This window comes from Schistocerca cancellata, chromosome 9 (assembly GCF_023864275.1).
Source record: "Schistocerca cancellata isolate TAMUIC-IGC-003103 chromosome 9, iqSchCanc2.1, whole genome shotgun sequence".
Lineage (NCBI taxonomy): Eukaryota > Metazoa > Arthropoda > Insecta > Orthoptera > Acrididae > Schistocerca > Schistocerca cancellata.
In genome coordinates, this window is record NC_064634.1 from 378,690,749 (window position 1) to 378,707,603 (window position 16,855).

The 16,855-nt window shown below is 39.6% G+C and overlaps 1 protein-coding gene across 1 annotated transcript in view; it reads right to left on the minus strand.

Moving 5' to 3' along the window:
* Positions 1-16,855, minus strand: part of LOC126100536 (protein downstream neighbor of son homolog) — an 80,488-nt gene that overhangs the window by 37,923 nt on the left and 25,710 nt on the right. Inside the window, exons 3-4 of the mRNA XM_049911153.1 lie at positions 14,395-14,581; positions 2,373-2,518 (exon numbers count right to left, since the gene is read on the minus strand). Of these exons, the coding sequence (XP_049767110.1) occupies positions 2,373-2,518; positions 14,395-14,581 (333 nt within the window). The remainder of the gene's footprint in view (positions 1-2,372; positions 2,519-14,394; positions 14,582-16,855) is intronic.

Below are 16,855 nucleotides of genomic sequence, written 5' to 3' on the forward strand. Positions count from 1 at the left end.
TGCCGCATTACATACCAATGGGCAGTCCTGGTTGGCACTTGGTTGCAGATTATACGCTACACAAGCAGATTCCAAACATAACACAAAAATAAAGAACTATCCTCACACTGGCTACATGGGATGCCGCATTACAGACCAATGGGCAGTCCTGTTTGGCACTTGGTTGCAGATTATAGGCTACACAAAATCGGATTCCAAACAAAACAAAAGAAAACAAAAACAAAAAAGATAGGAAGAACAGTAAGAACAAATAAAAACAGTCAATATGATAATGAAAACAAGGCAACAAAGTACTAGAAATAATAAACAGTACACTTAAACCAATTAAACCAAACCAATTAAAAATTATATGATGATCAAAGTCTTTTGATTAGATTTCGGAAAATAAAAAATTTTGCTGCCTCTGACAAGATTTGAACTAAAACCTGCCATACACGGTGTTTATATGCTAACCACCTTGCTATGCCACTAAACTGTAGAAGTCTGTTGTACTTACAACTTAGGTTACACAGTTGCAATGATTAATTGCAACAGTCAAAAATTCAGTTTCACATAATATCATAAGAAGTTTATCTAATGTAAGCCAATATCTGTGACTATAATAACTGTATATATAATGCTGAACTGTTATGTGCAGAAGGATAGAGTAGTGTTTGGTTAGTGCAGTGTATGAAATGTGTGTATTTCGTTGGCACTGTGTGTGTGTGGTTTTTGGTGTGGTTATAATGTGTGATGAAATACAAAATGTAAGGCTACGGACCGGACCAGACCAGGATTCAGGATCCAAATCAAGAAATTCGGGAGGACGACGGTTCAATCCCGCGTCCGGCCATCCTGATTTAGGTTTTCCGTGATTTCCCTAAATCGCTCCAGGCAAATGCCGGGATGGTTCCTTTCAAAGGGCACGGCCGATTTCTTTCCCCATCCTTCCCTAATCCGATGAGACCGATGACCTCGCTGTCTGGTCTCCTCCCCCAAAAACCAACCAACCAAATCAAGAAAGAAAATCTGGACAGTAATTAGAAGTGAACTGACTAATTATTTTGGCAGTTTGGCAACAGCAACCAGTTTGGGCATGACACTGAGCATTGTGGTTGGAGGAAACCAGGCACAACATATGGGGTGTCAACTATCACGTAATTTTAACTAGACCAAACTGTCACAGATGTGGCACTTCTCGCAGAAAATATATAAATTACATAGGATTTGTTTGAATGTTATTTTGTATAAAAATGCACTAACTTATTTTTACAGAAACATTAAAAAGTGGTGTATTTGCAGCTTTCTCTTTTTTCTTTCCCCCGAAAGGATTGAAGAGTGTGTACTTTTTGTACAGAGTGCAACAATGTAATTGAACTATCAGATACAGGACATTTTCATGGAAACAGGAACATAACCCATACCAGGAGATGTCAACAAATATAACAGGTTTCTTTTTAATTAAAACAGTTTCTTAAGAAGCCTACAATATACACCCGTTTTGTTAACACTGAGTTCAACTCTTTATCTTGTGTGTATAGCTTTGATCAAATCACAATATTACGAAAAGGATAGATTACTACTCGCCATATAGCAGGGATGCCGAGTCGCAGATAGGCATGACAAAAAGACTGTCAAACAAGTAAGCTTTTTGCCAAAAAAAAGGCCTTCATTGGAAATACATGAAAACACACACACACACACACACACACACACACACACACACACACACACACACACACACACTTGATACGGGAACAGTCCTGGCTCATACTATGCAATGCTTACCCCCTACAAGCTAAAATGACATACGATCTGCTGGTTTAAATTCAGTTGGTCTTGGTCATCTGAAAATGCTAATCCAATGCTACCATTGTTAAAAGAATTTGGAAAAATTTCTCAGAGACCTCAGGAACATTGAAATGTAATTAAAAATGGAGAGGAGGGGTTATACTAAACTGTATGAACATTTTTACTCTTTACTGACAAATAAAACCATCTGCTTTGTTCTTTTTTGGGTCTGGTTATTTATAGATTTCTTACAAATAGGGCTCACTCAACTTTCTGTTTCATGTGAATTCTGATTTGGACACATTATAATCCTGTACCACCAGCAATATTCCGAAGTTTAATCAACATTTCAGCCTCTCAAACACAAACTACATCACTTCGGGCAATAAGGCAATGAAAACTATAAAAGTACTAATGATGACATGTAAATCACTTATGTCTGTTGTTTATGCTCGATTTCCTGGATTTGCAACCCACATACATTACCTTTCATTCTCTCCTGAAATCATCAGAAGTCACCCTGCACTCTGGGGCAGTAGTACAAATTTCTCATCACTTTAAAATCAACATCCGCATACAACAAAATTAATTTAAATACTAACCCTGTGGTTCCTGATGCCTCTTCACATGTGCGAAGTTGCTGTGTCCATGGAAAAGGTTTCTCTGACATAAACCTCATTTTTGTTTTAAGGGACCAATCCACTGGAATGTACTTCTTTCCTGCTGCCTTCAGTTCTGGAATGTCATCCTGCAAATTGAATTGTTAATGTTATTTTGAAATTACCTTTCATGCCATATAATGACTGTTGCACTTCCGATTCAAAGGAGATTGCACAACTGATAACAAGCAAAATTAGTAGAAATTCATGTGTCTGCAAAAAGATCGATATGCAAAGCATAGAACTATCACCTGATACCTTAGTACCTCTAAGCAGATAAAAGGCTTCTATCCAACCAACCACTGATCAGTCCAGCATGGCAACAGAAGAAAGCAAAAGGAAATCCGAAATTATAAATTTCCCACAGGAGGATCACACAAACATACCATTGCTCAGACTCCCATAGGGAAGACATGGTAATAAGCACCCCTGTCACAGAAAAACAACTGCAAGAGTTGAAAGCAATTAAGTTGCCAGACCTGGGTGGTTTCCCAATTTGGTTTTACAGAGATTACTTTATGGCATTGGGACCTTACTTAACTTTACCTCTCACCCAATGAGAAGTCCCAAGCAACTTGGGGAGGGGGGGGGGGGGATGTGTAAAGAACAGACCCACAAAATTACAGACCAATATCCTTAAGATAGTTTCCTGAAGAATTCTTGAACATATTCTGAGTTCGAATCTAACACATGGTCCAGTCACATTTATGTGCCCACCACCTATGTTCAAAGTCAATGTGCAATAACCACTCACAGGTTGCAGGTGGCAGCACTAGCCACGGACGGTATATAAAAATACAAATATTCGACTTGCCTTTCGAACTAATAACAACCTTTCAACAAAATCATGTTGTGCCACCAGTAGAACATCAAAATATAACTCAGGCATATATAAAAATCACGTGTAGCAGCTGAAATAAGATATTACATTGCGCAAACAGGACGAAAATTTTAACATCAGATATAAGGAATACATTAGAAACAGCGAAAATAATCACTCAAGCTTCGTTTCACATCTGAAAAATCAAAACCACACTGCTAGTACAATCGAAAATACACTCCAGATTCTGCAAAGACTACCAAAATTTTTTTCAATGAACATTCTTGAAGAAATGGAAACGTACATATACACACACAAGAAAATACCCACAAGAAATATTAAACAAGCTTACAGAATTTTGACAAGTACTATCTAAAAAAACTTTATTGAACCTTTAGAACATGAAAATGGATAAATCTGAAATAACATATGGAACAACCAGAGACAACCATGACAAATTTTAGTTAATAATACCACTGTAAATCTGGACAATATTTGTAAACACATAGTGCCGTAAGAGTTGAATTGTAAAACTCCCCTCAAACCATAATTAAAATATTATTTCAATATACTTACATCATTTACCATTTTATCAAAACAGCGAGTTACACGACAGTTCACTAATGACGTAATACAGACATCACTTCACTCTAGACACGAGTACAACATAGTCGCTTTAATATAAATGACACTCATATTTACACACATTCTTACTAAAACTGTATTCACAGGCAATAAATGCCAAAACAGCCAGTCATGAACACAGGTTAGGTATTATAAGCAGCTATTCTGGTGCATCTTCCAGACAGCTGACTTATAATATGCTGTTGGCCCTAAAGAAGAAAGACAGGTGGAGTTGGGTGGGGGTTGGGGGAGGGGGTGGGGGGGAAGATGTGGAAAACAGTGCAGTAATGTGGAAACAGAGTGACTTATTTGGTGTTCAAAAGGGCACGATCACTGGCTTTCACACCAAGGGTGGAAGCATTTCCGAAACAGCTAAGTTCATAAACTGTTCGCGTGCCATCATGTTTAAAGTATACTGCACATGGCAAAATGGTACTATCCAAAACCGGTGCCAAGATAACTGTGGTGCATCATGGACCGTAGATGACAAGGGCGAATGATGGCTGTGGAGATGTGTACTGTGGAACAGACATGCAACTTAAGCACGTGATCAGCCAGATGAACCAAGGGGCTAGTAACAGGTCTCCTCAATGACCGTTCAGCGAACGTTGCTGCGTAGGGGCCTCCACAGCAGGTGACTGGTTCATGTTCCTATGCAGACTGCTATTTATCAGCACCAAAGGCTGGAACTTGCATGCAAATACTGCAAATGGACATCCAATGAGTGGTGGTAGGTGGCCTTCTGAGAAGAATCGAGTTTTATGTGCCATCGGACAGATGGCTGTTGGTGTTTACAGCATGAAAAATCTGTTGAAAGCAAATATCCTGCTATAATTGCTGGAAGGATCCAGGCCAGATGGAATTCCCTGGATGATCTTGTCATTCTGGAGGGCACAATGGATCAACACAAGAATGCATCTATCCTTGGGGGACCATGTCCACCCCTCTATGCAGTTTGTTTTTCCGTGACACGATGGTACCTACCAGTAGAACAATGCAATGTGTCACACAGCTCTTAGTGTATGTGCATGGTTTGAATAGCACCAGGATGAGTTTACCATACTTCCCCAGCTACCAAACTCCCCGGATTTAAACCCAACCAAGAATCTGGGGGACCACCCCAATTGGGCTATTCATACCATGCATCATCAAACAAGAAACCGAGAGCAGATGACCAAGGCACTGGAGGCAGCTTGGCTCCACATCCCTGTCAGTAGCTTTCAGAACCTCACTGACACTCTTCCTGCAAAAGGTGGTTAATCAAGCTTTTGATAGGTGGTCACATTAATATGACTGGACAGTGCACATTTCCTTCAGATAGAAAAGCTTCTGTCCACGAATCAGACCAGATTTAAAAAGTATCACTCATGTGAAACTCAGCTTGGCCTATCCTTACATAGTAACTTGTGAACCACAGATGAAGAGCAATTGGCAGATTACATATTCCTAGATTTCTGGAATGTATCTGACACGGTGTCCAACAGTAGCTTATTAATGAAGGTACAATATTATGATACTGGTTCCCAGATATGTGAGTGGCTCGAAGACTTCTTAGGTAACAGAACCCTATATGTTGTCATTGATGAAAAGTGTTCATCAGAAACAAGGGTGTCATACAGATTGCTCCATGGTAGTGTGACAGGACTGCTCTTATTCTCTATACACATAAATAATCTGACAGACAGGGTGGGCAGCCATCTGCATGTTTGCTGATGATGCTGTGGTGTACGAGAAAGTACTGTCGTTTAGTGACTGTAGAGGGATACAAGATGACTTAAACAAAATTTCTAGTTGATGTGATGAAAGATAGCTTTCTCAAAATGTAGAAAAATGTAAGTTAATGTAAAAGAGTAGGAAAAACAATCTTGTAATGTTTGAATACAGCATAAGTAATATGCTGCTTGACACAGTCATATCAATTAAATAAGAGGTTATAAGGTTGCAAAGTGATATTAAATGCAATGAGAACACAAGTACAGTAATAGGAAAGGCGAACGGTTACTTCAATTTCCTGGGAGAATTTTAAGAAAAGTGTTGTTCAACTGCAAAGGGGACCACATATAGAACACTTGTGCAACCTATTCTTGAGCACTGCTTGCGTTTTGAGGATCCCCACTGGATAGGATTAAAGGAAAACTCGGAAGCACTTCAGAGGGGGACTGCTAGATTGGTTGTCAGTAGGTTCAATCAACATGCGAGTAAAATGGAATGCTTTGTGAACTCAAAATGGAAACCTGTAGAGGGAATACCATATTCTTTCCATGAAACACTGTTGAGAAAGTTTACAGAACCAGTATTTGAAGCTGATCAAAGAATTATTCTACTGCCACCAACATGTATTTTGCGTAAGGACCACAACAATAAGAGAAATTAGGGCTTGTACAGAGACATATACACAGTCATTTTTCTCTCACTTTATCTGCAAATGGAACAGAAAAAGGAAATGACTGGTAGTGGTACAAGGTATATTCCGTCAGGCAGCATACAGTGGTTCGTGAGGTATGTACGTAGATGTAGATTAGTTTAACTATAATTAGTTAAAATACTGAACATACAGATTATATAGTTTCACAAGTTACACGCAAACAACATATTACACTCACAATTGAACTTCTTGTGCCCAATATTTATTTCCAGAAGATAAGAAACCGTCTCCAGCTCAAAATACACCTGTCCCGTTGTTCAACAATCGCAAAAGAAACCCTGAGTTTAAAAGATAAGGAAGTATGTGTAATTTTTGTAGTCTATATTTATCTATCATCTGTCTTACAATTCTAGTACTCCATTTTCAACTTACACTCTTATTTACCCTTGTGATAAATTAAATTTCTGAGTGGTATGTTCAACTCCGGCATAGTCGGTCCAAAGCCCAGTTAGAAAGGAGGAGGGGGAGGAGTAACACCGCGTTAAAAATCCCTTGGTTCACTTGGCCCGGGTGATAGTACCTCCTGAGGGCCCCTTGCCAGGAATACAGTGATGACCTCAACGGCAGCGAAGGCGGAGAAGATGGACTTCGGTACGGCAGAGCTGGCGGAAGAGGCACCTTTTCTCTTTGGGTACAAAAAGAGTACAAGTAGCGACTGAACCCCAGAGGGGTGGCTACAGACAGCGTCTGACTCATGGTGAGCAGCTGACTTTAGGCTGGGCATCCTACTGTCTAGGTGGAAAGTAACGGGAAATCACCACATTACATTCCCAAGCAGTACATGGTATGTCTCTCCATGTGAAAGATTCCGGAGTTAAAACTTCCCCTCATTCAGATCTCTGGGAGGGGAACACATTGAAAGTAGATGTATTTGAAAGGAAGAAAGGGACAGTGAAGGGAGGAAAGATAAGGAATGGAACTTGGAATGTGAGGACACTGCTGCAAGCAGGAAAGCTAGAGAATGCAAAACAGGAACAGATTAGATGCCCTCGGTTTGTGTGAAATGAGATGGGGAGAGAACGGGGAGATAGAAAGTGGAGATTATAAGCTCTTTTACTCGGGGGAAATCAAGAGTGGTGAAAACAGTAGGAATATTGATAGGGCAAAAGTTGAAAAATAAGATAATGAAGGTACAATATATTGATGGAAGATTGATGATGATATGACTGAAGGGTAGTTCACAAGATTTGGTATTAATACAGGTATATATGCTAACCAGCCAGCATAGAGATGAGGAAGTGGAAGAATATTATGAGAAAATACAAGAACTCATCAAGAAAGAAAATAGAAATGCCTGCATTATCATGGGGGACTGGAATGCAGTAGTGGGTGAAGGAAGAGATGAAGATGCAGTAGGAAAATTTCGATCAGGAATAAGAAATGAGAGAGGTGAATGACTAATTAGTTTCTGTAAAGAAAATTCATTAGCAGTGGCTAACACATTATTTGGACACCACAAAAGGAGACGTTACTCATGGATATCAAATTTGAATAGGGAAAGATATCAGTTGGATTACATCCTGATACAAAAAAGGTTTAGGAACTGTTTGAAGAATGTTAAAGCTTATCCAGGAGTGGATATAAATTCAGACCACAACCTAGTAATGAGAGAAATACAAGTGAAGTTGAAAAAAGTCTGGAGAGGTAAAGCAAAGGAAAGGTTAAACATAGAAAGATTCAAAGAGGTAGGAAAGGCATCAGATTTGGAGAACAGATTTATGGAAAAATGGCAAAGCGGTAGTGTTGATGAAAGTGTTAATGACAAATAGATAAAAATGAGAGAAGGACTCATGGACTCTGCCAAAGAAGTACTAGGAATTTGAGTATCCCAAAGCACCAGGCAAGAATGGATAACAGAAAACATGTTGAAAAAGATGGAAGAGCGGAGAAAGTGGAAAAGTGTAGAAACTGAAGAAGGCAAAAAGAGGTACAGGAAAATGAATAATGAATTAAGAAGAGAAACTGAAGAAGCAACAGAAAAATGGGTGAAACAGAAATGCGGCAAAATAGAGTAAATGGAGAAAGACGGAAAGTATGAAATGATGTATAGACTGGCCAGTGAGATAGTTTTTGAACGTAAAAGAAAGAGGAATAACATGGAAAGAGGAGGAGTGGATGGTACTCTAGCAGAAGAACCACAGGAGGTTTTGAACAGATGGCAAGAATATATTGAATGTCTGTATAAGGGGGATGAAATGCAAAGCAAAATTAAGGTTGAAGAGGAGCAATATGTGTCAGAAGATGGAAAGGGATTTACCATCTTGGAAGCAGAAGTAGAAAAGGCGCTGAAGGAGATGAAGAATAGGAAGGCATGTGGAATTGATGATTTGCCAGCAGAACTGTTGAAGAGTCTGGGAAACAAGGCAGGAAAAGAAATAGTATACCTCTGTAATGAGATATATGACAAAAGGAAATGGCCTGAGGACTTCCTTGCAACAGTTATGATACCAATAGAGAAAAAGAGAAACACTAAAAAATGTGAAGAGCACCGAACCATCAGTCTAATTTCTCATGCAGCTAAAGTCTTGCTGCGAGTCTTGAATAAAAGGTTATATGGCAAGCTGGATAGAGGGATTGCAGAGGAGCAGTTCGGATTTAGAAGAGGAAAAGGTACAAAAGATGTTATTGGCCTGTTAAGAACTATAGGGGAAAGATATATGGAAAAAGGTAGAGAAATCTTTGCTGTTTTTATAGATTTAGAAAAGGCTTTTGACAGAGTTCAGTGGAACAAGCTGATGGATATTTTGACGAGGAAAGGAGTAGATTGGAAAGAGAGACGACTGATACAGAATCTATACTTACACCAGAAAGTAAGGATAAGGATTGGAAATGAAATATCAGGAGGAAGCAGCATTGGACGAGGTGTTAGACAATGTTGTTGCCTTTCCCCACTGTTGTTTAACGTATACCTTGAAGAGATTATTGCGAAAAGCTTAGATGGGAAAAGAGGAATATGTATTGGTGGAAAGAGAATAGAATGTATAAGATTTGCTGATGACATGGTATTAGTGGCAGAAAGTGAGCGGACAGTGAATAACATGCTGAAAGATCTGAATGAAGCAAAAACAAAGAGTAAGGTCATCAGTACAAGTTTTGCTGCCATACAATCATTACAGCTTACATTAGACCTTTGTTAGTAGCTGCACTTTAATTATAACCACACGGTGCTATCTGAAATGAAATGAGCGTATGGCATCGTTGGCCGGGAGGCACCTATTCGGGGAAGTTCGGCCGCCAAGTGCAAGTCTTATTTCATTCGACGCCACATTGGGTGACTTGCGCACCGGAGATGTGGACGAATGATGATGAGGACAACACAACACCCAGTCCCCGAGCGGAGAAAATCTGCAACCCGGCCGGGAATCGAACCCGGGCCCACTTGCATGGGATGTGAGCACGTTACCAGCCAGCTAAGCAGGCGGATAGTACCATCTGAAAAATCTGCAGAAATATTCATTTAGATCTTATTAAGATTTCAATGGCACAGATGCAACTGAGGTACTTGGCAATGAAGTTGTCAATCCTGGCAACATGACATATGTCGGTAACAAATTTGGAAACAAATGAACTGCTGGACTTGGGGTGGGTGCACTGGCCACAGTCCTCTGCAAGGGCAAACATCATAGGTTTGGGGTCAGTGAAGACCGTGACATAATGGGCCTCCACTGATGGCCAAAAAGTATTTGATTGTGTTGTAGATAGCGATGAGCTCTCTGCCGTATGTACTCCAGCACTGCTGAACTGCAGAGAGCTTGCTGGAGGAGAAAGCTAGCCACTGCCTGGTGTCTGTCGCTGGTGTGTCATGTCCATCGCGGGGTAGGCACACAGCAGGCGAAGGCTAAGGGTCAGGCTAGGTTGATAGATTTCTCACTTGGGACTGAGCTAATGTTCTCTACCAATAGCCAGCGACCATAGCATGCAAAAGTATCCACTTGCACGGCAGGATTAACAATTTGGAATGGAAGTAAAAGTATAAAGGAAGAAACTCATTGCCTTAGCAGACAGCCAAAATGATTTAGTGACACATGGAAGCAGTAAGACTGACGCGCAGTGAAAGGCTACCACAGCAGGATTGCAGTTCAGCTTGTAATCTGGGTTGAGGGGTTGTGTCAGGTGGCTGGCTCATCTGTAATGAGGAGAATTTCCTTAAACAGTATGCTGACAGTCACATTAAGGCCTTCACAGACAGGCATATCCTTGCATATCTTCCATATCTTCAATCTTCCCATTACTCCCAAACCTCAGCTATGAAGGACTCTCTCTCATCAACAAATATCATCCCACACTGGAACAACTGTACTACATCCTTCACCAGGCATTTAACTATCTATCATTATGTTCAGAAACATGGGATACCCCACAACCATTCCCACACCTAATACAATAGTATTCTGATGCCCAACCCACCTACACAGTATCCTGGTCCATCCCCATGCTATATCCACTTCCCAACCCCTTGCCATGTGGGTAATCCCTGGGGAAAACTGAGATGCAAGAACTGTCCGATACATTCATCCAGCACACCCTGCTCCAGTCCCATCACAGGCTTATCCTATCCCACCAAAGGCAAGGTCATCTGCAAAAGCAGTTGTGTCATGTAGCAGCTCTATTGCAATTTCTGTACTGAATTTGATATGGCCATCAATTGTCCATCCAAGTTAATGGCCACTGCCAAACTGGCCAAGAATGGTGCTGACTTTCCACAGGCAAAACATGCTGCCAAACACAACATACTTGGTTTCAATAGCTGCTACACAAACACATCTACCATTCCTTCTCTGCGTGATAGCAATGGAAATACTATCGACGATAGTGCTGCCAAAGCAGAGTTACTAACACAGCTTTCTGAAATTTTTTCATCAAATAAGATGAAATTAATATTTGAGAATTCAAATCCGGAAGAGGTGCCAACATGAATAACTTAGAAACATATGTCCTTAGAGTAGTGAAGCAACTTAAATCACTTAATAAAATCAAGTCTTCTGGTCCAGACTGTATGCTAACTAGGTTCCTTCAGGAGTATGCTGATGCAATAGCTCCATACTTAACCAGACTGTATGCTAATTAGGTTCCTTCAGGAGTATGCTGATGCAATAGCTCCATACTTAACCATCTTATACATGTGCTCGGTTGAAGAAAGATCTGTACCCAAAGATTGGAAAGTTGCACAGGTCACACCAATATTCGAGGAAGGTAGTAGGAGTAAGCCATTAAATTACAGGCCCACATAATTAACATCGAAATCAAGCAAGATTTTGGAACATATATTGTGTTCGAACATTATGAATTACCTTGAAGAAAATGGTATATTGACACACAGTCAACATGGATTTAGAAAACATCATTCCTGTGAAACACAACTAGCTCTTTACTCAAACGAAGTGCTGAGTGCTATTGGCACTGGATTTAAAACTGATTCTATATTTCTAGATTTCCAGAAGGCCTCTGACAGTGTACCACACAAGCGGCTTGTAGTGAAATTGGGTGCTTACGGGATATCATCTCAGTTATATGATTAGATTCATGATTTCCTGTGAGAGAGGTCACAGTTCATAGTAACTGATGGAAAGTCATTGAGTAAGACAGAAGTGATTTCTGGCATTCCCCAAAATAGTGTTATAGGCCCTCTACTGTTCTTTATCTACATAAATGATTTAGGAGACAATCTAAGCAGCCATCTTAGGTTGTTTGCAGATGATGATGTTGTGTATTGTCTAGTAGTCATCAGAAAATAAAAACAAATTGCAAAACAATTTAGAAATGATACCTGTATGGTGCGATAATTGACAGATGACCCTAAAAAATGAAATGTGTGAGGCAATCCACATGAGCGCTAAAAGGAATCCACAGTAAATCAGTCAAATATAAAGGTTGTAAATTCAACTAAATACCTAGGAATTACAATTACAAACAACTTAAACTGGAAGAACACATAGAAAACATTGTGGGGAAGGCGAAACAAAGACTGCATTTTATTGGCAGAGCGCATAGAAAATGTAACAGATATACAAGAGAGACTGCCAACACTGTGCTTGTCCATCCTCTTTTGTAGTACTGCTGTGCACTCTGGGATCCTTACCAGTCAGGATTAACGAATTACATCAAGAAAGTTCAAAAACAAGTAGCATGTTTTGTATTATCGCTAAATAGGGGAGAGAGTGTCTCTGACATGATACAGGATTAGGGGTGGACATCATTAAAACAAAGGCGTTTTTCGGTGCAGTGGAATCTTCTCACAAAATTCAATCACCAACTTTCTCCTACAAATGCAAAAATATTTTGTTGACACTGATCTACAAAGGGAGGAATGATCGTCATAATAAAATAAGGGAAATCAAAGCTAGCACACAAGCATGTAGGTGTGCTGTTCGTGATTGGAATAATAGAGAATTATTGTGAAGGCAGTTCAAAAAACCCTCTGCCAGGGTGTGATTTGAAGAGTATCAATGTATATGTAGATCTCTCCCCAGCACCAGCTTTTCTGAACTAAACAGATGGGCCATCACATCCTATGTTCCCATAATCGTCCAGGTCTCATCCTCTGGTAAGCCCTGCATCCACACCGTCTTTCACAAGGTCTCCCATTCCTCCACCTGCCAACCTCGCCCACGTCATTGTCATCATGTGCTGTAGGATCTCACCAGTTCCAGTGCCCTTTTGTTACATTCCTATCCTGTGCACTTGCTATCTTATACACCTTGTGCCTCCCTCCGAGCCATGATCCATGCTTCATCCAAAAATTAATCTGCATTAAGTCCCTACATGAAACAACACCACTAAAATTCCAGGCATTATGAGATTCATATTTAGTGATCGTGTGATTATATGAGTAGTTGACAATTCTACTGGTACTGACCCATTTCTCAAGTGTTTCTTTGACTTTAAGGTTTCTACAAGGACTTAAAAACTTTGAGCACGTAAAGTGCAGAACATCTCAAAACAAATCATCATGAAAATGCTCTGCAAGAAGGATTAAATGCTCCTATACAATTATGGCACATGTATGAGAAATTGTTCATGCTGAATATTTAAAACATTTCTTTGTAGGGAAGGTGTTCTGCGAACCAACTGATCACTCAAAATGGCAGGAGTGTTTTTATAAGGGATCTTCACTGGGGCTTCATACAGTGCTCAGAAAAAGTATGTCTATTAGATGGAGGTTTACAGATACAGATAAGTCTAATTACAACTGGAGGGCACTGAGTGCCCTAGAGATGTTACCCAATCATCACACAGCACATCCTGAGGTTAACTAATGTTAAAAGAGATTTCTACATTCTTACAATTTAGGCAGTTAAAACAAAATTCCCAATCTCTCAGTAATACAAAAATTTCACCAGCAGATCCCAATAGTGTTCACAAAATCATGTCCCGAGTTTACGGTAACACAGGACTGGTAGCATTTGGTGGTCCTTAGGAACCCTGAATTCAGCAAGTTTAAACGAGCCATTTAGATTTTCTGCTGTTTCACTAAATCAGTATCAACCTAAATAAGAGTCTGGAGTTTTAACCAGATACACTTCTCACTCTGTTGTGCTTTTTCCATTATGTTAAACACATTGTCAACTTCAGTCCTTACCTCTTTCTCAATTTTTCATCAGATTCTTTCAAGCCAGCTGGACATCATAATATGAGCAATAACCAGATCAAATAAAATATTTCTGCACAAATGTAACTTATAACATTTTTATAATAGAGGGAAACATTCCACGTGGGAAAAATATATCTAAAAAGAAAGATGATGAGACTTACCAAACAAAAGCGCTGGCAGGTTGATAGACACACAAACAAACACAAACATACACACAAAATTCAAGCTTTCGCAACAAACAGTTGCTTCCTCAGGAAAGAGGGAAGGAGAGGGAAAGACGAAAGGATGTGGGTTTTAAGGGAGAGGGTAAGGAGTCATTCCAATCCCGGGAGCGGAAAGACTTACCTTAGGGGGAAAAACGGACAGGTATACACTCGCACACACACACACACACATATCCATCCGCACATACGCAGACACAAGCAGACATTTGACAAATGTCAAATTTCTTATACACAACTTTCATAAGAAACTAATGACATATCAGAATTACTGCTGCTGTTACCTTTATGACAGTTGTTTGAAGTCTGCTGAGTATGCTGGAGAACGAAGTTTCAGTAAATGACATGGAAGCCGATGACTGTGGTGCCGTTAACAGTTGAAAGAGAGAGTTATCACACGAAGTCTCAAAATCAGCAGGAAACACAGCTGTTGCATTATCTCGAGATCTCTTTGTAGGTACATCCCCACACCTGTTAGACAGTTATTTTTCAAATTTGTAATCATAACGCCAAAGCAAAGAAGATACAACACACATTTTTAAGTATTAATTACTAATAATATGTAAGTAATAGCATATTACTTCACACCTCATTTGCATAATGTAAATAGGTAATAAACTATTGTGATGATTTGAGTACAGAGGCCAAACAAACTGGCTGGGATGGAGTTAAGCTACAATCATAAAATTATTAATATACACCAAACTGGTGGATAATAGATACATTCAGTAGGTGAACTGCAGAACAGCAATATACACATTTTTAAGTTGACAGAACTATTTCTAGCTTTGGAACTGGGTTCGGGAAGGTTTAAAATTAAGAGCTGGTCACTCAGACTCCATGATGAGAGGAGCCCACCTGTTGAGAAGACGAGGGGAGATAATGATATCTCTGTTTCTCCTCATACTTATATTATATGCACTTCCTATAAACTAAACTAAGCACAGACTGTGTATTAGGAGCTAACCTCAGAAGAGCAATGGACTTATAAAATAGTTCTCAATTTATTTCTTCATGATAGTCACTTGTTTCCTTTGACTTATAAATGAGAACAGAATTTGATGCAAAAAGGAAGAAGCAACAGTGTACAGGACAATACATCCTATGACTCTTCACACAGGATCAGGAAAACTTCCACACACCCTGCCATCTGTCCAGTCTTTTCTGACAGAATGACAGGCATTAATTAACATTATACATACATACATAATCATTATGACAAACTGTGTCTCGCTGAAATGTGGTAAATCTCATTATTCCCTGTTCTGTCTTCCTCCTCATTTCCAGTGCCCAAAATTAAGGCCAGCCTGCCTCTTCCTGTTACTCAAAATATTTTTCTCTGTAAACCAACATTAATGTTTATTTGTATCTTCACGGCATCTGCAGTCGTCTCCACTACCCTTTCTATAGGCAGTACAACTATTTCGTTTTGTTTCCCTCTCTTTCAAACCATTCCTGCACTGAACACATAAATTCATATGTATTATCAGACAAAACATGAACAGCAGCTTACTGAACTAACCATTTCACAAGTAATTCTTTCTCCTCCTCCCCCCCCCCCCCCCCCCTTCCACTCTTTCGCTGTCACCTTCAGACTTTCTGTCATATAAAATTAACACACCACACACAGAGATACGGAAAATCCAATGACAACAAATCGCAACAGTTCGGTTATTGGCAGTGAACAATGTTCACAACTGACTTAACAGGTACCCAAGGTGGCTAGGCAGAGCAATACGGCACCGACGAACAGAAGACAAGACCACACACTTTCTGACTGGCTAACTGCCTTGTATACAACTTGCCATTAATCACTATTATTTTGATCAAGGTGTAGTTAATCAGCAAAGCTTTTAATCTCATAGTGTACACAGAAAAGTTCACCAGTACATGTAATATTAACAACATGCTATCCTCTGCAAAAGTACTGCTGTGTGGTGTGTGGTCCTTACCAGATAGGGTTGATGGAAGACACTGAAAAAGTCTAAAGAAATGCAGCTCATTTTGAATTACCACAAAATATGGAAGAGAATGTCATGGACATGAGTCAACTGAGGTGAAATTCATTAAAACAAAATTATTTCTCATTGCGGCTAGAGCTTTTAATGAAACTTCAATGACCAACTTTCTCCTCTGAATGCACAAACACTTTATTTTGCCAACCTACGTAAGGAGAAATGATGATCAAAATAAAATATGAAAAATTAGAGCTCATACAGAAAGATTTAAGTGTTCATTTTTCTCCATGCACTGTCAGAGTGGACTTGCAGAGAAATGCTCTGAAGGTGGTTCCGATGCATCTTCTGCCAGACACTGAATTGCAGAGAAGTCACGTACAAGCTGAAAATCAAGTGGTTGATTGTTTTCAATCTGTAATTAATGCGCATAAAATCAAAGTTGTGTAACACCGCAGATGATTCGCAGTGAGCGTCTTTCAAACAACAAAAGCTGAAACATATGTATGGTTACCACAATCAACATTGCAACATGAAAAACGTGTTAGATACAAATCTTTGTATTGCTGCTATAGTCAATGACCACACCAACACACTTCTGAAAGACAGCAAGCAAATCTGGTATATATTAGTTATTATATGTATATTTATGAGTGTGATTGACACAATGGTGACAGATGTCACTGGCACTGTGCAAAACAACATTTTTTGTTGTGACAATGGTGACAGATATCACTGGCACTGCGCAAAATGTTTTTTGTTGTGCTGTGTTTCCGAGTATTTTGTGTAA